General features: G+C 36.0%; 1 protein-coding gene across 1 annotated transcript in view; it reads right to left on the bottom strand.

Moving 5' to 3' along the window:
• tmem145 (transmembrane protein 145) overlaps positions 1-24,392 on the bottom strand; it is an 86,961-nt gene that overhangs the window by 37,859 nt on the left and 24,710 nt on the right. The window contains exons 2-5 of the mRNA XM_038268150.1: positions 17,119-17,193; positions 9,794-9,871; positions 4,875-4,961; positions 4,233-4,334 (exon numbers count right to left, since the gene is read on the bottom strand). Coding sequence (XP_038124078.1) covers positions 4,233-4,334; positions 4,875-4,961; positions 9,794-9,871; positions 17,119-17,193 — 342 coding nt within the window. The remainder of the gene's footprint in view (positions 1-4,232; positions 4,335-4,874; positions 4,962-9,793; positions 9,872-17,118; positions 17,194-24,392) is intronic.

Here is a 24,392-nt window from a genome sequence, read left to right as displayed (position 1 = left end):
AACACTGTGCACACTTAAATATCTGTAGTTTAGAGGAAGACATCTTAAGGATTTCTAACTTTTGAAAATTTCCAAATCAACTAATTTGACACGAATAAAGAATATTGTAGGACAAACAAACCGATTTCCAAAGTTTTATAAATTAAAAACATGATTTTTAATTGAGTCCTTTGGGTTTGGATCTTAGGATAAATCAATTTTATACAATATAAATATTATTTTATAAAAAAAAGTCCTTCTGAAAAAAATTGATAAGGTACTAGGGTAAAGCACCCCTAAGAACAACATTTATATTGTATTTTAGTTATGTAAAGGGAGCTGAGATTCAGAAGAAAGGTCTTTACTTATTAAAAATTCTGTTGGCAGCAGCAAAAAAGGCCATCACATGCAAATGTTCCCAAAAAGAATCCCCTACAGTCAAAAAGTGGATGGACATCATAGAAGAAATTCACAGCATGGAAATACTCACTTTTATAATAAGGTTGCAACAAGCAAAATATTAAGATCTTTGGAAAAAATGGACAATGTATATTAATGATTACTGACCAATTGTTCTTTGTAAATTGTTCTCTTTTATATTATTTGTTCCTTTTAAATATAATAAAATACAAGTTAAAAAAAAGTCCTCCTGCACTTGGTTCTGTAACTTCAAGGAATACACAGAACAAAAAGATCAAGTTTCCATGAAGAGTTAAATATTTTTGTCTCTGTGTAAATACTTCACATAAATCACTTAGAGAGAACTTTTTATTTGTCTAAAAGGTTGAAGCATGTCTAATGTTCAGCACTGATATGTCTAAGTTAAGGTGCTAGAAACCACAAATAATACACAGGAAAACAAAAGATTCCAGCACACTTGTATCTGTGCAAGAAGTGAAATCTTATGTAGATACTGTACAAGTTTGAGCATTTGTCAGTTGTCTGAAAAGAAAAGGTAAATATCACAATCGAAAGGAGCCCCTGCACAAAATTGATTCAAAAGTGCACGATTTTCAGTGCTGGCATTTTGTGTTAAAAGTAAAGTTTTACATGAGTGTTAGTTCCTCCAAAGGGCCGGAGTTAATTGATGGAGTTAAATTCAAACAACTCTGTTAAACACTGATTTAAATATCAATACTTAACAGAGTTTCTATTGTCTACCATAATGCATGCATTGACAACACTGGCAAACATCAGAGCTGTTGCATGGGATGCAGAAGTTGATCCTGCAACTGCAGGTGGCCAGTTAGAATTAGAACAGACGGCATTATGAATCCTGTGTACAGCAGCCTTGCTTCTGTTAGTGGTACCTCAGAGCAGCTTAAACTAGTAGCTTAACCTAGTTTGTAGTGTCAAATTTACCATTACCTTTAACACTTTACACTAGTGCCAAATAAATTCAACCATAAAAGTATTAAATTACCTCTAATAAGAGTGTTGTTCCAACTCCAGTCACAGTGTTGACTGTTGTAACTTAATCTAGTGTGGAAAAATATATTCCACCTTAAAAGTGTTTCATTTAACCTTTTAGAATTGAATCATCACTTCTAAATTAGCTGTGAACAGGATGCGTCATACTGCAGCTGTGGAGCCCACCTTCTTCTTTTGTAAATGTAATTTGTCTCATTTTGGGACAAATAAAGTGATTGATCTGTTTTATCTTCCATTTGGATTCCTTGTTTCCCTGAAATTCCAGACAAAGCGTTCTTTATTCAAATATACTTTTCTTCATGTCCTTTTTCATTTTTGTGTTGATTTTTAAAAAAATGTTATTCTTTAATTCTACTAATAGTTTAATTGGGAATTCATTAATGTGTTGTACTTGTAAAAACCTACATAAAAAAGTACCTACTTATAGTAGGTACCTACTTATATAGTGACAGATCATTTAAACTCCGCACCTAATCCTTTTCTCTCAAAAGATGTCCAATGTATTGAAAATATGTAGATCATAGTAACACTGTGCACAATATCATAAATTGTGAGATTTTTAATCTAGTGTTTTGACTTAATATGGCAGTTCAGTGAGATGGCTGGAATCTCTCTGCAGTCCAGGTCCATTAAGCTAATTATGTTTTATTGTTTATGATATTTGCACACAGACTGATATTTTCACGCCTGTACTCCTGTTAATTAATATGATTTTTAATTTACAACAGATAAATAATGCCATTATTTAAAATTAGAATATTATATTGAACAACTTAAAACAGTTGGACCTAATAAAAAAAATGTGGACCTAATTAAAAAACATGTTTAAAACCTGCTAAAGGTTGTTTTTATTGTTGTTTTTTTTACATAGAGGATAGTGCATATGATGGTATAGGTCATAGAAGTCGTTTGTTAGAAGCCTTGAAAAACCAGATCATCTGTTGGATATAGAGTTTAAGGTCTGACATTTCTTTATTCCTCTACCTGACCACATTGCTCATTTTATGCATAGGTTGTACTGTTAGGGCCATGGACAAGAAATGGAAATAAAATGAAAAATAAATCAGCCAGAGTCATAAATAAACAAAGACCCACAGAAAACCAGATGGACCATTGACTGAAAACACTAAAATATTACAAGAAAGTCTGACTTTATGGAAGCAAAGTAAGGAAATATCATAGATTTACCTGCCCTACATTCTAATACCTGTTGTATGTTTTGAATGACTGAGATGGTCAAACTTGAGGAGAGTGATAGGTGGCTAAGTGTGGTAGAGTGTGGTAGAGAGAGAAAAGAATCAATAACAACTGATAATTATAAATAATATTGTTATCTTAATATCCACCAGTAGCATCCATTTACAATAACATGGGAAAACTCAAGAATATGGTCTATGGTGGGTCTGCAATTTTTGGATGTGCTACCAAAAGAAGATATACAATGGATGGTCTGTTAAACAAACTATGTTTTTTTTTTCAAACAGACAGGTCCTGTAGAAGTAAAAAAAATGTTTTAATGTAAGAAAAACAGCAGCTTTACTGATAATGAACATATTAACCTTCTTAATCTGTTACATCCCCTCCACTGCAGAACTCTGACACCGCTGCTCTGCCTTCCCTTTCTAATAATGTGTCACTTTAAGATTATTTGACATGGTACTTTTGTTGTACCCTGAGGAAGTAAGACTTTTTCTTAGTTGGTTAAAGAAATAACAAAGAGGGCATAGCGTTATGAAGACTTTTTTTATGGCAGCTATTCAACTCTAAAAAGTAATTACAGAATCTGTATCTTAGTGACAATGTGCTTTTGTACTGTATCATTTATACAAACTGTATTTCCCATCTATTCATTGCATGAAAAATTGTGGCTCAAGTAAACACAAATATTCTCTGACTTCTGGTTTTAAATGTTGGGGCTCTGAGGTTGATTATTACCTCTAAACTTTACCCTCTCATGTCGTGCTCTATTTAACAGGACAGCTCCAATATTAAATTACAGTATGCTGTGCGTAGTACTTCAAGTTGCTGCTTGATTTGCGAGGCAACGCATTGACAAGAAAGGGTGGAATGACTGTGGGTTATAATCTGGTACTTGGGTTCACTCGCAGATAATTCTGAACAGCTTTCAGTAGCAATCTGATCTCTAGAATTAAAACAACAGTTTTTGCCTATGGTCTAATTAAGTGTGTACAACGTTTTACATTTTAATTAATTTATCAAATCCTATTCTTAAATCTGCAGTCCCTTTTAAACAAAAAACAGCTGCATGGATCATATGTAATATGAATTTGATTGATTTTAGAGTTTAACACTGTACGACATATTTCACTAAGTTGAGTTATGGCCATAACAGCATCCATCTGTCAGAGTTAGAAATTTGTATAGCCTTTGAAAGCCATGGGGCAATCCTTCCTGGCTACTTTTGGTCAGTTCAGATTAGCTTCACTATAGAAAATGTGGTTAGGTACAATTTTCTCAAATGGGGGCTGATATACAGGGGCAAGCACTGAGCGAAAATTAATTTATGTTTCACAATGAAGAAAAAAACAGGTTTCCTGAGGCTCCTTTAGGTTAAACCGAATATAATATGTTTACAATTGCTTTCTCATTTAAAGATGAAGCTTCACTGATACATGACATTCCCTCTTCTGCTTAAGAAAGCCTTAAATATGGCATTAAATCCAAAAAAGAGGACACTTGTGACATTACTGTGTCATTTCTTTGAACATAAAAGAAAACAAAGCAATTAAGTGAATAAATAAAATGCAGCTATTAGACTCTGCATTTGTTAAAACAAGGGTTGGAGGTCAGCACTTACTTACCCCACACTTGCTGAGAGCGATGTACCACCACCTCTCCCTCACTGATCGGAAACTGCGACCACCCACGCAGCTCAGAACCTCCTCGTCGCCATCGTCCTCCACCTGGGAGAAGGAAAGAAATCAGATGGTGATCCGAAGAGGATCTTGTTATTCCAAACAGGGTGACACATTTCCGCCTCACGGGCACGTTGACTTGTCTCAGTAAAAGCCGAAGATTTCGAGATACAAGCACATTTCACACTCTGTTGGGACAAGATCCACAAAAGGCAGTCACACCTCTAATGTAATAAACAGCCAGGTTGCTGCATAATATAATAATAATAATTTAAAAAAAATTATGAGGCACAAAGCTCTATTGAGATCAACAATGCATATGTAAATCAGATAAATGTTATGAAAACACATTATGGACCATTAACTCTCACCTCCTTTCCATCTTCATCTCAGTTTATTATTTTCCTTTTTAACATGTTATTGTGTTGTTTTACATTTTGAAGAAGATTGAATAGAAAAGGTGAAAATGTGTCAAACTGTCTCCAAATAAAAAGATCAAAGGTCAATTATATTTATAAAACAAAGAAAAACTCTATTTTCCGTTACATTCATTTCCAGCAGCATACAATTAGAGTGTTATATTCTTACCACACATCCTGACCAGGTGTAGCGTGTGGTGAGATTGATGACCTGGTTGTTTTCAGGTCTCAGCACTGCTTCCTTCTCATAGCAGTTCTGTTATCAAAGCAAACAGAAAACAAAACATTGTTATCCATGCACACAGAAAACAAAACATTGTTCTCCATCTATCTTCATTGTTATTACGTTGCAATTCAATGAGGAAAGCAGACAACAAAAATGTTATTTTCCTTGAATTGTTATTTATTGTGACATCAAATATTTTCATATTATAATTGGGACTCAAGTGCAGTCCAACCAGAAGGTTAGGAGGATTAATCATAAGGGGAATTAACTTTGTGTCTGAAGGATTGCTGGGATGATGGACAGTTGATACAACAGTAATCAATGAGAAAAGTCATAATTTATTTCAGATATTCTCCAATTCAGACTGAATTCAAATGACGCATGCAGGCTCTAACGTTTGCATACAACCCAACCAATACTTAGCAAGCTGCTAAAAAATTACATGTTTATTTAGCACCAACAAACTCCTGACAAAATAATGTCTAGAACTGTATCCAAAAAACTATTAACCACTGACAGTTCATTTAGATTGGTTTGCTTCCTGCTACCAAAACATATTTTAAACTCAGGCTTTAAATTTTCTGTTTATTTCAGTAGCATCAACTCAGGACATTCATTTGCTTTGTTTATTCCAAACACAATCATGATGTGTGCCAACGGTTATTTTCCTGGTAAAACATGGAACGGTAAAGTTTTAACTCAAGACCTACACCTTTATTATTTCACACACTTGTACCATCCATCATTGACGCTACACTAGGAATAAAACATAACTTCAGCAGGATGCTACACCAAATTGACACTTGGAACTGTTGTATTTGTTTTGAAAACCTTAAAATTGAGTTTCTGGGAAATAGCATGCTCAGTTATTTATTGCTTGTCTATGAACATCTTCGGTAAATTTCCATTTATCTGAAGGTAATAGTTTGAGTCAGGCGGGCAAAAAAAATACATAGTACTAGACAACTCAAAACTGGTTTTTGTTTTTTTATAAATAAAAGAAGGCTAATAAGCTTTTGAAATGTTCCTGTCCTCATTTCTGGTGTTGTTTTCCCAGTGGTTGTCATGAAACCAACCATTATATATTAAAGTCACCAATTCTGCCAAGAGAGGTGAAAATTACCTAGCAAGAGTGATAGTGGAAATCCACAAAACAAAAAAAATAAAGTTGTATATCCAAAATAGGTTTAGAAAATCATACATTTTTTGCTATATTATTCAAACCACCAAAATACAAAAAGATAATTAAATCATCAACAGTCGAAGACCTATAAAACATCAATGCCAGAATTGTATAAATTTAGTAATTTAATAGACAAGAGAAAAACGTGGTTAAGTCTTCTGAAAAAAAAAAAAAAAAAAAAAAACACATTTTCACACAAGTTTGCCTTTGAGTGATAAATGTGTTTTTATGTGAAATCTTAACATTTCTGCAAACTGTTCGGGTGAGTTACAAAAACCCGTGTTTGATCTTGCAAATCTGTGACCGGAATCTGACAGAGAGCTGAGAAGTGATGTGATCCCTGTAAGTGCACTAGAAATATCTAACGCACTGTCACATCTGTGTGTCAGAAGAGGTAAGGCAGGCGATTACAGCACAAACATTCAGCACAAGTTGCCAAATGAAAGCTATGCACGTCAATATCATTTCTTTTTTTCTTAACATGATAATTCATTTCAGCATAGGTTTTTCTTAACATCTGAAGTTCAAATAGAATTTTGCATGAACAGAAAACGAAGCACACATTAAAATTTGGGTGTGAAGAGGGTATTAGTGTCTAGATATTATAAAGAATTAAATCATTAGTCACTGGAGTAAAGGTCTTGATTAAACCACATTTTATGATGCTCTATAGTAAAGGCATGGAAACATTATAAATGAAGCATCCCTCTCCTTCTGAAGGCAAAGTTTTAAACTTCAGATCTTAAACAGGCATTAAATTAAACCTCTAAGGCCATGCAATAACAATGTAAGATTGTTACTAATTTTGGTGTTGCAGAGCTTTTGAATGAAATAAGAACCATTGTATTAGCTTCTTTTATTTAAAGCATCCAGCTTGGGCTGTTTAAAGATAAGGTTAATTGATGGTAGCATTAGGAAATGAATACGTACTACAATTGGAAGTAAATGTATGAGAAACTAATGAGTTTTTTTCTCCCAAGAGCTTATTGGCCAACACTTTAAATTAGGACAAGAAACTCATTCGGGTTGAATCATCACCAGGAATAACATTTTTCTTCCTAAAAATGAATCATGCTGCCTTGTGGACATATGTTTAGTAAGCTAGGGTGAAGGCAAACTAAAAAAATAACAGAGATTATATTTTTATGTTTCACAAACAACTCTCTGTCTTCCTAAAATGGCTGAACGGGGCAACAGCAGAAAGATTAAAGGGGTCAATACTAACCATGGCCTTATTTACTCTAAGGAAATGATGCACTTTTCTTTTATAATAACATGTGCAGCTATTCGTTCAATATGTTTTTATAACCATTTCTGCTAAAAGAATAATATGTGTAATGTGGGAAACTGAATTTCAGAACAGAAATGTTCCAATCATGAAGTTGTTTTCTAATCCAGGAATGAGACTTTGTGGTGTTTTGAGGGAATCTTGATCAATCTCCCACAAAGGGGCCTTTACCAATAGTTCTTAGTCAAATTTGATTGAGCCTGATTTTTCACAGGCTGGCTGTGCTGTCAGTGCACCAGACCATGTCTGAGAATTAAATAAGATGATTAGAGCAGACAAGCTGATCATCAACAACATCTGTTTATTTGAAAAGATAATAAATAAATTTAGCAAATCTGACAAAGAACCTATGAGTTGTATTCTCTGAGTAGACAGTCTACTGTATTGCTTTTTTCACCTAAGAGCTCTTTAAGGATTACCAGGAGGCTGGAGTCTATATTAGGCATTTCAAACAGCTGTTGGTAATTTCACACTTCCACAACTTTGCTCGTTTCACATCAGACTTTTTAGGTATGAAAAGGAGCCATCTGCCATGAGGGATAGTACTGACCATGTTGTGTTATACCTGCATTTGATAAGAGTTTAAAGAACTTTTCTGAAAGATACTTGCAGTTTTCTATAAGACCATGTGTTTAAATAACTTCAAACGGTAACGTATATTAGGAGAAGGTCACTACTTGACTTGGACTACTTGGATGATTAAATGAGTCATTTCAGGTTGAACAAAGGTATTCTCGGCCGCCCTGGTGGTCTGTGGGGGAAATACCGCACTTGCAATTCCAGGAGCACCGACCCGCACCCACAGGCTCAGAAGTCTCGCGAGAGTCGGTCTTGCTTTACGGCGAGAACTGCTACACCCCCGAGTTAAAAGCATGCTCGTTGCTAGCACAGTGGCGATTTTTGTGCAGTGCTGCTTTCACACCGGACGCAGCAAAAGCAGCAAAATCGCATCTGCTGCTTCATTTTTGCTGCTTGTACCAGTTAGTTCTGACGCGCGGCTGAAGCAACTTTGCTGCTCTGGCTGCGCGGTGCAAAAGTGTGTCTGACGCGCGTTGGGCGGAGCTTCACTATCCTTTCTCTGCCTTGCAGCTATATTTGCTGGGATCAGTGGGAATAAAGTAGTTTTAATATGTTTTTAAGTGAGAAAATACACTTGAAAACTTCATCAGTGCAGTCAGTTCATCCAGATTATCATCCTGCCTTACAATATTTTTTCTGTCGGAGCCGCTCAGACCCCCACATACCAGCGGTGCGCCGACAGTAGGAATCCCTTCATCAGCAGCCTCTGGCCGGGTCGCCTCCTCGCGGTTCACCGCGGCAGTTGGTAGGTGTTTTTCATCTAAATAATCCAAACTGCAGGCAGCAGGATAATAAAAGCGAACATATTCTGCCGGCAGATTTCTGCATTTTAAGTTAATTTAGGCGTTAATAAACTGTTTAAGAGGAGCGATCATAGCGCTCTGATCATCAGTGCTGTGTCTCTCTCCCTGCCAGCTCCCAGATCAGCTTCTCTGATTGGTTGACACGACGCGTCGAGCAGCAAAAATAAAAATTTTCCATCTCGAGCAGCAGCGCGTTTGCGGCACGTCACGCGCATCAGATGCTTAGTCATTCGTTGCGTTCGCCTGTCTGCTAAGCTCAAAACAACCGCGCCTGGCTTGACGGAGAAACCAGGAGAACAGCTGTGCATATTTACGACAGTGCACTTTTACTTTCGCCCTCTGGGGGGAGCCTGGCTGGAAAAATCAACACCGGTTGCATAGTGTACCTTAAATATAAACTAACACCTTCTCAAACGTGACTCATCACCACAATTAGGGGATTTTTAATCTTAATTCTTAATCAATATAATTAACCACCAGGAAACATAACATGGAATTACATATTTAAATATATGGGTACCACATTTAAAAAAGTCTGAGATCAATTGGCTGCAGGTTATTCTAATCTAGGTATGTTTAAAACTCGTTATTTGTATTCTCTAAAGAGCTAAATAAAGATGAACAAGCTGCATCTTTATGTTAGCGCAGACATTTCTGGACTTAGTCAAAGAGAAAATAAAACAAATTTAAATTAAGTCTAAATAAATAATTCTCATCACTATTTGACAACAAAACATAAATAAATAAGGAAGGATCATTTGGTTGTTTAAATGCATGCTAAGGAAGATTTTTCCGCCATGGAGGAGAATCGTGGAAACTTTAAGATTGTTGACTAAACTTCTGTTAGAAATTGACTCATTATTTCTTCGAGCTGGATGAAAAAGATGTACTCCTAAAGTCTAAGTTAAATTTTGAAAATTTTTGGCACAACTTCATTTCAATATAACATGAATAATCAAATTCTGCCTTTTATTCCAGCCTCTAGTCTATCAGAAAGTCAAAGCCTCACCTTTTCTGTCTTCTTGTACACAGCTGGCCACTGAGAGCTGTCATCAAAGTAGAGCAGAATGTTCTGACAGCAGCGCGACTGCAAAGAGGGGAGACACAAACAGAAAGAGATCACACTGGGGTGGTACATCCATCAGAGTGGACTCAGTGAGTTGATTTGACATGATTTGGTATGAAACTGGTTCTACAGGCTGCAAGCTAAAACATGCTCAGCATTGATAAAAAGTGGCTATTAAACTGGCTCCTTCATTAAAAGGAAAACAAAGGCGATAAAAAAAACTAGCAGTAGATTGTAAATTAGGGAGATGGGGAAGTGGAAGAGGGTGTGAAGATGGTTCAACAATATGGTCATATCAATTAATATAATGAAGCGAGATATAATAAAAGAGAAAGGGGAAAGCTAATTGAGAGGAAGATGCTTCAGAATGAGAAAATGAGGCAAAGACAATTGTACTTGTTTGCTAGATGGTGTGGTAAACTGAGCTGTTGGCAGAGAACATATAACATTACAGCACGATTCAAAGAGAAGAAAATCAACTAACAAATAAAGGTAAAAAAAAGATTAGTTACAAAACATATATGTTAGAATTAATATAAAACACGAAAAACCTGTTTCATTTGGTATACTGTAAATATAGTTAAAGGCACATTTTGCAACCATGTTGCATCAGCTCATGATTTAATACCACTGAGAGCTTTTGACAACCAAAAGAAGCCTTGGCTATAATTAAAAAATATATATTTTAAATGCTTCAATTATTCAGCAGTTCGAATCATTGTAAGTTTTGGAACATTTGTGAGGCATCATGGAAAAAGAGGGAACAATTTGGCACAGCACAAACAGGAAAAAAAACACAAATTTCAGGGAAGAGAAAAATCATTTTCATTTTAATGTAAAATGTGCAAGTTGAAGATATGAATCCATGCTTTAAGTTTAATTTCAGAGGTTTAAAAATGCTAAACGTTTGTGTTTAAACTCAGCAGAAGCAACAGCCAACAGGTGTTCCACCACAATCTGTGGCCTCAGGCTGGACAATAATTCAATATTAATATATATACTGTGATATAATCTTTTGCAATAACAGTGATATAACTTTTAAAAGCATTTCAGGTATTTCAATATACATTAAAGTCTATGATTGCAGTGTTTTCAACACACTGGCAATGTTCTCCACAGACATGGAGCCTGTGTCTGCATCTGCAGGCTGTGCTCCATTGTGGGCTAACCTCCTACAGCGTACATTTTTAGCAGAACAATTAGTGGCCACCATAAGACGAGGAAACATCCCAGTTTTGGACTACCTGTACTTTGCAAAATCTGTCCCAGCAAATGTCTCCAATTTTAGCATTTGATGATATCACATTGACTACGTACTATTTAGCTCATAAGCAGCAGGTAGCCACGCAGGTTAAAGCAGAAGAGCGGAGCACTGCGGCTTTCAATAAAAGAAGAGAGCTTGTCGTCTCCAGGTCTGGAAGTCATCCTGTGATATTGTAAGATGTGTGAAATGATTCATTATGTTTTAACGGAGTTTACCTCTAAAGGTTATCTAAAGGATAAAGTTTAGATTTGCGCTGAGAAGCATTAACCGTGTTGTCAATGTTTGCTGTGCCAAGTTTTTTTTTAATAAAGAAAAACAAGCCAAACTTTCATTGTGAAACAGAAAGATATAGGTCAAGACGAGAACAGAGGGAGCTGTCGCAAGAGTGAGAGAAAGGCTGAGAAATCTTTACAGCAAGATTTGAAAAAGAAAAACTTAGATGTTTTAGAATTGACTGAGGACCTTTAGTTTGCATTTTCAGAGCTAGACATTATGAGTTATTTTGTTACTTTCATGTCTTAATTTGTGAACATAGTCCTCCAATTTTAGGTCTGTTTGTATTCTTGATTATATGAAAGTGAATCACAAAAAAATAAAGGAAGCACTGACAGAGAACCTGTGAAAGAGGCAAGAACCTTTGGACTGTTATATGAAGAGGAAGAGAATCCTCAGGTTATACGTACCCATTCAATCTGTTGAGTTTGTAGCTCTAAATAAAAAGAATTAGATGAGTTTTTTTTTTTTTTTTCAAATATATCTAAAATGTTGTATTGGAAAAGTTTTATAGTTGAGGGCATTCCTGGTAGTCTTTTTCAATGTTTATATGCTAATATAACAGCACCCCTTTGAGTCACAACATATGATGGGATGCTGAATGTACTTTGACACCGGTATTTGCATGTTGAGCCCACAGTTTTTGTGAGGTGGCAATAAGTGGCTTGTGTGAATAAAGCACATGGCTACTTAATTCTTACAGCACTGGGCTGTGGACGTACATGTTTACCATGCCGAACCACAAGGAGATGAAGCAGAAGAAATTGATGATAGCGACTGCATAACTTTGTTTCTAGCTGACCTTAACCCAAGATGAGGATGATGAATAACACTTTGGATTGGATGGGAAGAGCTAGAAAATACCTGAAGGTATTGCCATCACAGCATCCTTCCAATGTTGAGATGGCAATAGGGAAGAAATTGAGAAGATGCATCATCCTCACTGCAAATACTATGTTATGAGAGGAGAATTCACATGGGAAGAAGTCCAGTAGCTGAAAACTTTCTCCAGAGCTCATGAACAATGTACAGATTGATTTCTTAACAGACAGGGCGTGGAAGGCCATGAGAATAATCTGACATCTTGAAGCAAACCGGCATACAGTAGAAACTTCAGCCATTATCCACCAAGAAGACAGGTGAAACTATTTAAATAGAGGCAAGCCTGCAGATATAATTAAAACATTTTCCCATTGGATAAGTTTGAAAACGTATGCTAAAAAAATAATCCACCTGTCATTCTAACTTCATATCAAGTAATTTACTATCGGCTGATAAAAAGCCAATGTGTTTATTTTTTTGAACTTCAATAATTTTTTTTTGGAAGGGAAGCTAAGACTGATAAATAATAAGAGCCACAATACAGGGTATTATTTTTTATCTTTTGATTAAATCTTTAATTTCTTTGTTCCGTTTCATTAAAATAAACAAGAGTTACTTTATCATTTCACTACTTCATTATGATGTATAATGGTGACAAGCATAGGAATTCTTTGTTCTAGATTTCATTTTGGGCTTGTTTTTCATTTGAGAACGAATAAATTACTAGTAAGGCCATTTTTCTATATTCATTTTGAGGTCATTGATGTGTGCTTAATCATAATTCATCTTAATACAGCAAGACTTAAACTGGCAATATGGTTTTGACGCTCGCCACACAGCTGGTATACATTTGAAGCACTGCCATTTTAAAATGAGCAGAATTTGCACAGTGTAATATAACTTTATTTAAGTTACACTGAGATAAGAAGTGATACGATAGATGTCCCTGATTAATCTGTGAACTGCAAAACTATGTGCATGGAATACATAAAAAATTTGTATAGTAATATCAATTTAGTTAACATTTTCCAATGTAAACCATAAGCAGGCAGAAATGTTTCTTTTGTTTACAGATCAAGTAACTGCAGTGCCAGCATTTTGTAGATTAACACCTAATCTCTGATTATTAGTTCATCAAACCCCAAACTGCTGTGTTATTGTATTACCTATTGAATAATTGATTTCTGGGACCAAGAAGCTATTGATTTCTTTGTATTTTAAAATGGCTCATAAAACACTTAATTTTAAACATTCCTTTGCAAGAGCCATTGAAAGAGCAGAAATAAACAGAATGTTAAAAGCTGTTTAATAAATGTGCATAAGTGATAGAGTGCTGTAAATTTATAGAAAAATGGTGTTCAAATTTAATGATTAATACTGCCGCTATTAGTTGGCATAGTCAACATAATCGACAATGAAAATTCGTCGACAGATATTTTTTTCCATCTATGACTATTTTTTTGTCAGCCTTTTTATCGCCTACTTATTTTGGTTTAAGCAAACGGCTCATCTGAGCTCAGGTAATTCCTCTCCCATGCACTAGTTGTGCTTTGCCCACACCACTGGCAAATTGGCTCCATTTTCCTCTACTGTCACAAGCTTCCGTTTCTGTTGGTTCTGCTTTTGAGGGTGATACAAAAATGGCAACAGCTGGGTCTGAATCAATGATGGAGCTGGTTTTAGAGTGGTGTGCAAACTCTGTAAGTCTTTGTTGGCTTTTCGGGGGAGCACAACCGCGATGCACAAGCACCTTAAAATTACTGACTGTCTGTGGATGTAAGACAGCACCCCTCGACTATTTGGTAATGTTTTGTTAAGCGTTAAACAACGCTGTGCAGACGCATTTATAGTAATTTTTGTGCCTTTGAGACGGCACCTGACTCGAGGCAGAGGGTTTATTGAATAAGCACACGCAGACACTGTACGAATGTGACTTTTTTTAAATTGGCATCACTATCCCACGGCTACTCTGCCAACCACCAGTAGTGCTACAAGACATATTTTAGGTTTTGGCCATTGAGTTGCAAAGGTCAACATAATAATAGGTTCAAAATAAAAAAATAAAAAACTCAAATGAAATTCCATTCCTTTGATTTTTTTTGGAGAAGAGTTGTTAAGATTAGTCGACTAATCAAAAATTTTGTCAAAAGATTAGTTGTTTAGTGGCAGCTCTATTAACGATGGTCAGTTTGTATTTGACTGTCTTTAACTTCAGTCAACCAAAAGTTTGTGAATCTCTTGGTTGGCCAAGGATGTTGTGGGAGGTGTTGGAGAAGGTATGCAGCAAGCTATACAAAGTAATTCAAATTTACTGATTTTGTTACAGCCTAGCAGGCTTCTAGTGTAGATGTAACAAATCTTCCAAGGCTGATTTCTCCTCAATTTGCGCTATGTACATTTCTCCTTTAATTGTATGATGACAACATTTATTAGATCATTTTTAGGCAATAGTGGCCTTTATTCTTGTTATTTTCTCTTATCATTTTTATTTCCACGTTTGACGTCATTGGAAAGCTAAGACTCCAGTCTGTCAGGATCTATAACTAACTGAAAAGGTTTCAGTGTAGAATTGTTCATGGTTCAGCCACGGCCTGTTATATTTAGGTCTTTAAAGAAACACTCCTGAAGGGGCTTAGCTGAGGTGTGCTGTTCACATATATTGTGCAAAAATGTTGTAGCCTACAAGAATAGCTTAATTAGAGCTCATGACTGAAACATTTAATGTCTTTTCAACCTTGAAAAGTTCTTTTGTTGATAGTTTGACATGTTTACAATGTTTTTTTATATATTTTGTTTCTCTGCATTTGATTATAATACAAATGAACACTTCCTGTAAATTCAATCTGGAAAACTCACTTGCAACCAATCTTATCATGAGACTCTGTTCCAGCCTATCAGGACAACTGCTCACCTCATAAGCCAGTCACCTTCCTTCCGAGACATCCTTGCTTCCTCGCTTCCTGCTACACTGCATCCCTTCTCCATCCCTTCATCCCAATGGACTCCCTATAGCTCCCCTGCTTCTCCAGCCTCCATCTTTCCACTAACATCAGACTCATCCACCTGCGACACAGCCAATCAGCTTTCCAGGAAAGCCAATCGTCATCCAAAGTTCATCTTAAAATGCCTCTAATACGCTACTGTCTGCTCCTGTGTGGCAGATGTGCTGCCCCTCCTCCACCTTCGTAGCTAAAGCTTCATCAGAGTGTCATTCCTCCCGGACTCTTACTGCGTTCCGTGTCTCATGTTCACCGGTCCGGCAGAAGACCGCCATGTTGAGCCTGGATCTTCCAGAGGTTTCTTCCCAACGGGGAGTTTTTCCTCTCCACTCTCGCTCCATGCTTGTTCATCATGGACAGGTTTTCTCAACCTGTGTTATCCAAACTGGACTTCCATCTTCCAGGTCCCTGAGTAAAGCTCTAGGATCAGCTCACGCAATCCACTGGATCTCCCCGTAAAGCTCAGCATACCGTCTCGTTAACCAGCAGTCTACGAACTGACCAACTTCATCTATCTCCACTCCACCACCAGTTTCAGGCCTGGGGGGAAAACAGCCCTATTCTTTGCTCCTGTTCATGCATATCTATCAAAATTAAATGGTATGTTTCTTGCCGAGGTCTAAGCGCCAAAGACAAAGTAATTGTATCTATACATTTCTTCTAATTGTCTTCTCTCTTCGTGTGAGTTTTTCAGATTGAAATATAGTTAAAAGCACATTTTTCAGCCATGTTGCAACAGCTCAACCAAAAGAAGCCTTGGCTATAATTTCAGCAGTTCGAATCATTGTATGCTTTGGAACATTTGTGAGGCATTATGGAAATTAGGGAACAATTTGGCACGGCACAAACAGGAAAAAAAAACTATTTCTGAGAGGAAAAAAAATCATTTTCATTTTAATGTAAAATGTGCAAGTTGAAGATATGAATCCATGCTTTAAAAAAAACTATTTCAGAGGTTTTAAAATGCTAAACTTTTGTATTTAAACTCAGCCTGTTTTCAGCAGAAACAACAGCCAACAGATGTTCCACCACAATCTGTGGCCTTGGGCTGGACAATAGTTATATATATATATATATATATATATATATATATATATATATATATATATATATATATATATATATATATAGTGATATAATCTTCTTCAATAAAATCTTCTTCAATAACTCTGATATAACTTTTGAAAGCATTTCAGGGATTTCAATATACATAAAAGTCTATGATTGTAGTGTTTTCAACACACTGGCAATGTTCCCCACAGACATGGAGCCTGTGTCTGCATCTGCAGACTGTGCTCCATGGTGGGCTAACCTCTTACAGCGTACATTTTTAGCAGAACAATTAGTGGCCACCATAAGGTGAGGAAACATCCCAGTTTTGGACTACCTGTACTCTGCAAAATCTGTCCCAGAAAATATCTCCAATTTTAGCATTTGATGATATCACATTGACTGTGTATTATAAAGCTCATAAGCAGCAGGTAGCCACGCAGGTTAAAGCAGAAGAGCTGAGCAATGCGGCTTTCAATAAACTCAGGGCGGATAGAATCTGTAACCTAGACTTATCTAGTTACGCAGAACTACTTTCAGCATTTAAGTATTCTGCTGGCACCTGAGCGCGAATGACTTATTAGTTTCTTCATTACAATAAAAATTTGTAATTACTGATTTTTCTTTATGCGAGTATCCCCAGGTGGAAATAGTTTTTTTCAAACAAGTAAAAAAAAACTTTTAATGTCTCTGTCCTTTTAGCTGCTTCCATATTCAGAGGTTTCCAGAGCAAGATTTTAAGTTTGCTTACAGACCTAGCGATTCTTTTTAAATCAGATGTCATTCCTGTCACAACAGGGATTTAAAGTCAGGTACCCCTCATTCAAGTTTGACTTTCCACTTTTTATTAGCAGTCTTACCTTCGGATAGCGAAATCGAAAATCCAGCCTCCCGAACTCGGTGAGAAAGCAAAAACGAGTGAGGAAAACCCAGTCCTGCAGAGACAAAGAGAACAACAGTTAAATAACCTGACAAAGCAATGATTAAAATGAGAGGTACATATGAAAAGTTGAAAAACAAATTCAGCATATTCTGCTCAGTTAAAAGTAAAACCCAAATAAATTTCAAATCAAGCCAAATCTTTTTTTGTTTAACGAACATCTGGATAAAACATCTGCACCAACAAATGTTGCATAAAATTGAATGAAGTTTCAAGAAATGAACAGAATTACATTATCAATCAAGTTTTAAGAGTCAGTAAGAGTTAAACACTTAAAATATCTAGGAAAGAATTTGACTTTATTAAGCACTAAATTAAGATATCTTAAACTCCCCCTAACAGGTCAGAATAGCATATCATGGTTTATTAATGGGCATGGGATACTTTGTAAAATGCTTTTTACTAGTAAAAATCTGTGATAACTGAGATAACTTTTAATGTTATGGCAAAGCAAGCAGTTTATCCTTTTTATATTAATATTTGAGGTTTGTTCAAATTCAAATTTAGAAGATGAAAAATGGGATTCAATCACAACATGGCTGAAGTTATTACCTTAATTTATAAATCACAATTAAAACAGAATTGTAAGAGAAAAAAACAATGAAATGCTTCCAAGGGTCCTATCGTTTACTATGTCCGTTCCAGTGCCTATCATCATTGGAATATTTTCAGTATTATATCTTCAGCACAGGGGCCACAACAGGATCGGGACAAGTTGTACAGGGAAGTGGCCCCTGTTTTCTCCTGTCTAGAACCCCCAATGGTTTTTACACCAGTATAATTGCAACTAAATTCATATTTCAGTGTAATAAAAGAAACTAAATGGGTAATAGCTTAGCTCTATAGCCTGTTTATGGTTTTAGCAAAGATATTTTCAAGTCTCATCTTATTGCAATAGTTGGTGTTTTGGATATATCCCTATTCTTGAAGTGAGGTTTAATATGTTTCTGGGGATAAAAACAAATTTGTTCAGCCTCAGCATCTGATGTTTGTATTTATTTGATTACTATTTAGATTAATCAAAGTCATAACCAAAGACAATTCATAAGTAATCTTATGATTAAAGTGTAATCAGGGTACAAAAAAACTAGATGTGAATCATATATGTGCCACAATCCTAATTAGACTTGATGTTAAGTTAGAAAAGAAGATTTCAAAGAACAAGGGGGTAAATAGAGCAAATAAGAAGAACTCAAGACAGACAATGCAAGTCGGTGTAAATATGTTGGTGCAATAAAGAAAAACGATTTTAAAAAATGAGTAAATACAGCAGGGAAGTTTTCAGGAATATTAAAAAGGAGCTAAAAATAAAAGTAAAATGAAGTTAGGTTGGGTTGGTAGGGCAAAGAGGTAAAACTCTGAAAAAGAGTAAACAAAGAAGACATTAAGGGACTGCTGTGCATGTTAATGAAAGAAACTACCTGTCCTTAATATCATTCAGCCATCAACTTGGCAGCATGAGACCAGATAATAGTGCTGAGGGTGCGCGTCACTTAGATTACATAAGGCACTGCGGCAGTGTTGGTATGTCAGACTAGTCACTAGCGGTATCCATTTAAATACATATATACTGTATACATATATACACACACACTATATATATATAGATATATATATCTATCTATCTATCTATCTATCTATCTATCTATCTATCTATCTATATGGTTATATGGTTATATGGTTTGGTTTGTCAATAAAAAGCCATGAAAAAAAGAGAACATATCATCAAGGCATCAACTCAAGTGTCTGAATGTGATTTTTAAACTGTAGCTCTTCCCAAAAAGTTGAAGTTGTGACGTTAAAAAAAAATGTCACCATGGTTATTTTTTTCTTCAAAACCTAAGTCTCTTTCAGATGAAAAAGTTAAAAGTTAAGTTAATCCTCTACAGCCTCTGATCCAAAAACAAGCTACTAATAGCTGACTGATCTAAAGGACTTTTCGACTTGAATTGGTGGTTTAGTTGTAATAAAACACCAGACAGGTAGAATTAAAAACATGGTTCCAACATGTGGTATATTAGGCACATTATTTGTTAGAATAACACATATTAGACAAATCGTCTATTGAAATGTGCAAAAACAGACAGGGCCAAAGCTAAGGTTAAATAGCGATGCTTGAAATCAGTATAAAACTGATGAGGCATTCAAGGATACCAACTGAATACAGAATAAAACCTTGTTTTCTCTGTTAATCAAAAGTTGTTCTTTAGTATTTGTGGATGGACTTTGTTTTTAACTACAATTTGTTCCCCCTTTTAGTGCAGAAGAACTAAGCACTCTTCAAACTGATTAAACATCAGATTCCTTTTAGCTTGTCCCAATGCCCCTTTTCATCATGCATAAACACCATATGTGCTGAGGGATTTTCCAGATGGAAGAGAAAGTTTACTGGAGGGTTTCCTAGATTCCTACATATTCTAGGTGAGAAAGTCTGCAGTATGCGAGCTGCATTCCAAGGGTGTGAGCGAAATTGATTAAACAACATTGATTAAAACACTGCTGTGACACTCATATAAAGCACTTCAACTGAAACAATACACTGCTATGCATTATATATGCATTTTCACCCAACAAAAAAATCATTCTACAAGTCTATTGGTTTTTTTATTTTTAGCAAAAAAAGTACCAATGATTTAAATATTTAAAAATCCATTAAAGTGTGAAAAAATATATATTCAAAGTGGACCAAGATTTAAATGATTTTCAGCAAAGTGCAACACTGATGAGCATTAATGTAAAGCAGACTGCTAAGTGGACTGATCTGCATGCACTAAAACAGACAATAGAGGCTCAGAAAATCACTGGAGAATCGTCCATCTTGAAGATTGGGAGGGAGATGGGTTTTCAGGGAGATTGACAGGTGCTGGAGCGATAAAGACAGCCTCTTCTTTAGCACGCATTTTCTATAGAACCAATCTCCCCTGCAACGGGACTTTTAACTCCGGAGTCACCTCGGGTGAAAGATGGCGGGATTTGGTGTACTTACCCACCATCTCAGAACAGGACCCTACAGTGGAATTTTCAAGACTGGATAAGTGCAGTGGCGTGAAGAGACTTTTTGAAGGGCAGGGATAGGGCACATATGTAATTTGTCCTTAACCTCTTTAGGATACGTTTTTGCTTACACACACCTTTACTACTCCTCCAGACGTCCCTGTCCACATACGTTTTCTTCATCCTTCACCATTAAAATACACAGCCAAGCTATTTTTTGCCAGGTCAAGATCCGTAATTGCAATCGCACCAAACAGGAGAAAGAACGCTGAGAAGATCCGGTTGTCAAATTAAAATAGGGTTACGGCAGATTGGCAACTACAAATTAGAGCATAATTCTTATATATTCCCAAAAAAACTAAGACCGTTTAATTAAATTACAGTCTTGGTTTTCCATTTGTTGTCCTCTGCTACCCTCTTGTGTCCTCTTTCCCTAGCTCTGTTTTCTGCTCTGCCCTCAACTGTTTTCAATCCCCTTTAAAAGCCTCCCTCTTCAGTTCCTGTTTGCTGGATCCTCGTCAAACACCGTCTGCTTGCTCCAAATCCTTCTCCCTGTTTTCCTTGGATTTTTGGATAACCAGCCTTTGTTTTCTGTCAATTTTTTTTTATTAAATCCCCAACAGATTCACCTCTGCCTCTCTGCCTCAACTTTTGGGTCATCTCACTCATTAACCAAATCCTGACAACTTTGGCATACCAGGAAGCAGATTTCTCACATCGATCAAAATAGCCTATTCATTATACGGAGTGGCTTAAATATTTCACCAAATCCAGCCACAACAATTTCCAAGAGTGCCTCTCACAACTTGCAGGCATGGATGAAGAGATGCTTGAAAAAAGAGAACAAAGCAATTTTCCATGATCCTAATTATCCCTATTGCAAGACACACAACAAAAAGAAAATATTTGGGCAGAAACATGTGATTGATGCTGATGGTGAGTTTTAATTAAGTCATGTAAAATTAAGCGTTTGTTACCGCAAGTTGTGCTCCTACAAATTGAATATTATCATGCATGCTCTCCTTGAGCTCCAAAAGTAGTTGGAGTTGGAGTAGTTTACAACAACGAGCGCAATGAGCAATAGAACAGTGCCTGAAATCAGAGTTATTGCGTGAACAATGTATTCACACACCATTTTAATTCTATTTGTTGTTTAATGGAAATACAAGATTTGTGAAAATTAGCATTTTCGCAATTTGCAGAATTTAGACATAGTTTTGCGTATATATATATATGTAATGGATACAACTACTGAGAAAAGGAAATGTGTGGATCTAGATCGGTCTCAATTATCACAAATACATATATTTGATTTTTACATGCACAGGACAAGATCCACACACGCACAGCATGATTCACGCAAGCACAGTTACAAAGTACCAGTAGTCTTTAAACTTCACTGCTTTTGTGTGTGGATTTTTGAGACTCCCCTGGTGTGCCTCAATACACAAATGCATGTTTTTAAGCAGGAAATGGTTTGCCACAAATCACAAAGCTCCCTTGTATAAGCCAATCACAAGAAAGTACTCCAGGTGGGATGACCCGCAGATTCCACCTCCTCCGTAACCACTGCGCTCCGCCCCGCTCACATAAGTTGTGCAGTGCACTTGCACACTCATGTAAATCAATGAGAACTGTTCCACATTCACCGCTACTCCTGCCAGCATCACCATCCACGTCCGTCTTCTCCACCCTTTACCGTCAAAATACGGAGCCAAGCTATTTTTGCTCCGCTCCAGTCCGGCTAGGTCAAGATCTGCAATTGCAATCGCACCAAACAGGAAAAAGAACGTTGGTAAGATAATGTTTGTCAAATTGAAATATGGTAACAAAAGATTGGCAACAACAAATTAGAGCATAATTCTTATATATTCCCCAAAACTAAAACAGTTTAATTAAGTTATTGGATCCAAACTATTGGTACTTCAACATACCAGGAAGCAGATTTCTCATCTCCATCAAAATATTTATTTTATACTCGGAGGCTTAAAAGTTTAATCAAATCCAGTCACAACAACTTTCAAGAGCTGATTTGACAACTTCAAACGAAACTTCTTATCGCACGCATGGATGAAGAGATGCTCAGTTTGGAGTTAGAAAACAAACAGATTTTGTATGATTATTCCTATTACAAAGACCCACAATGAAAAAATTATGTTCGGGCAGAAACGTGTGTAACTGATGCTTTGTAATTGGTGGCAAACCATTCCCTGTTTAAAAAAATGTGTCTATCGAGGCACATCAGGAAAGTCTCAAAAATCTACACGCAAATTCACGCAAATTTAAAGACCATTGGTACTTAGTAATTTAATTTATGAATCGTTTGTGGACCAGAAATACTTTGGTGAAACTTGTTTCGTGCATGTATGGATCTTGTGTGCTTGTGTGAGTCATGCTGTGCGTGTGTGGATCACATATGCGTATTTGTGAAAATTAAGACCAATCTAGTTCCATAGAAATGGCTTGCTGTAGCTGAACCCAGGTCGTTTCCCTCTACTGAATTGCTGTTAAGTTATGGTTTAGTATTTGTTAATGGACTTTAATTCGTTTGAATGCAGCGTTTTCTACTACTTCAAAGGCATTATGGGAACAACTGTCGGCACTCTCCATGTTTTCCCTGATTTTTATCTACCTGAGTAACAAGGGTCAATTACACCTGGTGGAAAGTAACAAAGTACATTTACTTTATTACTGTACTTAAGAACTTTTTTCAAGTATCTGTACTTTACTTGAGTAATTTTTGAGGCAGGGTACTTTCAATCCACTACATTTCAAAGTCAAATATTGTACTTTCTATTCCACTACATTTGGAGAAAGCTCATAGTTACTTGTTTCTTTTAGCTCAGCGCGATTAATTGACTGAATTGGGAACTCCATTGTTTTAGAGATTTACATGACATTCCACATATGTGAGAAAGTCAGGGCGAATATTATTTTGTAGTTTATAAAAATGTATTATTGAGGGCATTAGTTGTTGCCATGTGACCAAGTTGTACTTTCTTTGTGGCAATAGATTCAACCTTTTTTTGTTTTGTTTTTTCAAATAAGAAATAAAAATCAAATTTTATTTTTTGTGGTATTTTTATGCTCAAGTTCTTTACAGATAGTGTAGAATTTGTAGCAGGTGGTTCTACACATTATTACATTAGGTGGTTTCTGAAAGTTGCAATTTTCTTTAAAATTAATGATATTCGAATATGTATTTTGTATTTTTGAATACTGAAGTTGCATGTACTTTAAATGCATGTACTTTTGAATGATTTTTTTTTTTTTATGAGTACTTTAAAACGTAAACTTGAGAAGATGTTTCACTGAGTAACTTTTACTTGTAATGGAATAAGTTATGACTATGAGCATCAGTACTTTTACTCAAGTACTACTGTTGAGTATCTTGGCCACCACTGCCCCTAAAATACATAAAGTGCCAAAATGTCAGAATTAAAAAATAAAACCAACATGAATAAACAATCAAGAAAGGGTATAGACAGAAACTCATAAGCTCTATAAGATTTAGGTAAGATCAGAGTTGGGCCGTTCAGACAGCCGTGAAAGACATATGAATACAAGTCTTGTATGGACAAAAAGACTTAATTTGGGTTGCATTTGCCTGCAGTGTCAACATAACTTAAAAAATGAGGATTTGTTGATTTGGACCTGAATGCAGATTAATGCTGCATAGTAGTTTGATGCGCTCTAATAAATGAAAATCAATGAAACAGAACAGAGGCAAGAGGAAAGCAGGGGGACCAGTAACTGCAGGGTGACTGCTTAAATAGAGCTGGGCACAAGTGCAGACAATAAGGAAACACAGGTGAATGGAATCGACTAATTAACTGGAGGCTCAGGCTGAGGGAGAAAGGTTAAAACAGATCATTTCTCCAATAATGTAGAAAAAAAATCTGTAGCAAATGTGTCTACAAAAACCAACTATAAACACTAAGAAATAAGCAAGAGAAATAGACAAAAAAAAAAATAACTGACACTAAAGGTAAACAAATCAAACTAATATGGCAAACCTCTAACAGCCAAATAACAAAACTAACAGGCTTAAGGCAAAACCAAGACAAGGAAAATAAGGGGGAACTGACATAAAAATAATAAATAAAAAAAACCTCAAAACGACCAAACCATGACAGAAAAATAACACAACATAAAGACAGTTTATGGGATCTGCTTCTCTGCAGGAGCCAGCAGCTTTCC

Source organism: Cyprinodon tularosa, unplaced genomic scaffold, assembly GCF_016077235.1.
Source record: "Cyprinodon tularosa strain WSP-4 unplaced genomic scaffold, ASM1607723v1 ctg694, whole genome shotgun sequence".
Classification (NCBI taxonomy): Eukaryota; Metazoa; Chordata; class Actinopteri; order Cyprinodontiformes; family Cyprinodontidae; genus Cyprinodon; species Cyprinodon tularosa.
The sequence above is the reverse complement of the archived record's forward strand: the minus strand, read 5'-3'. Positions and strand labels throughout refer to the sequence as shown.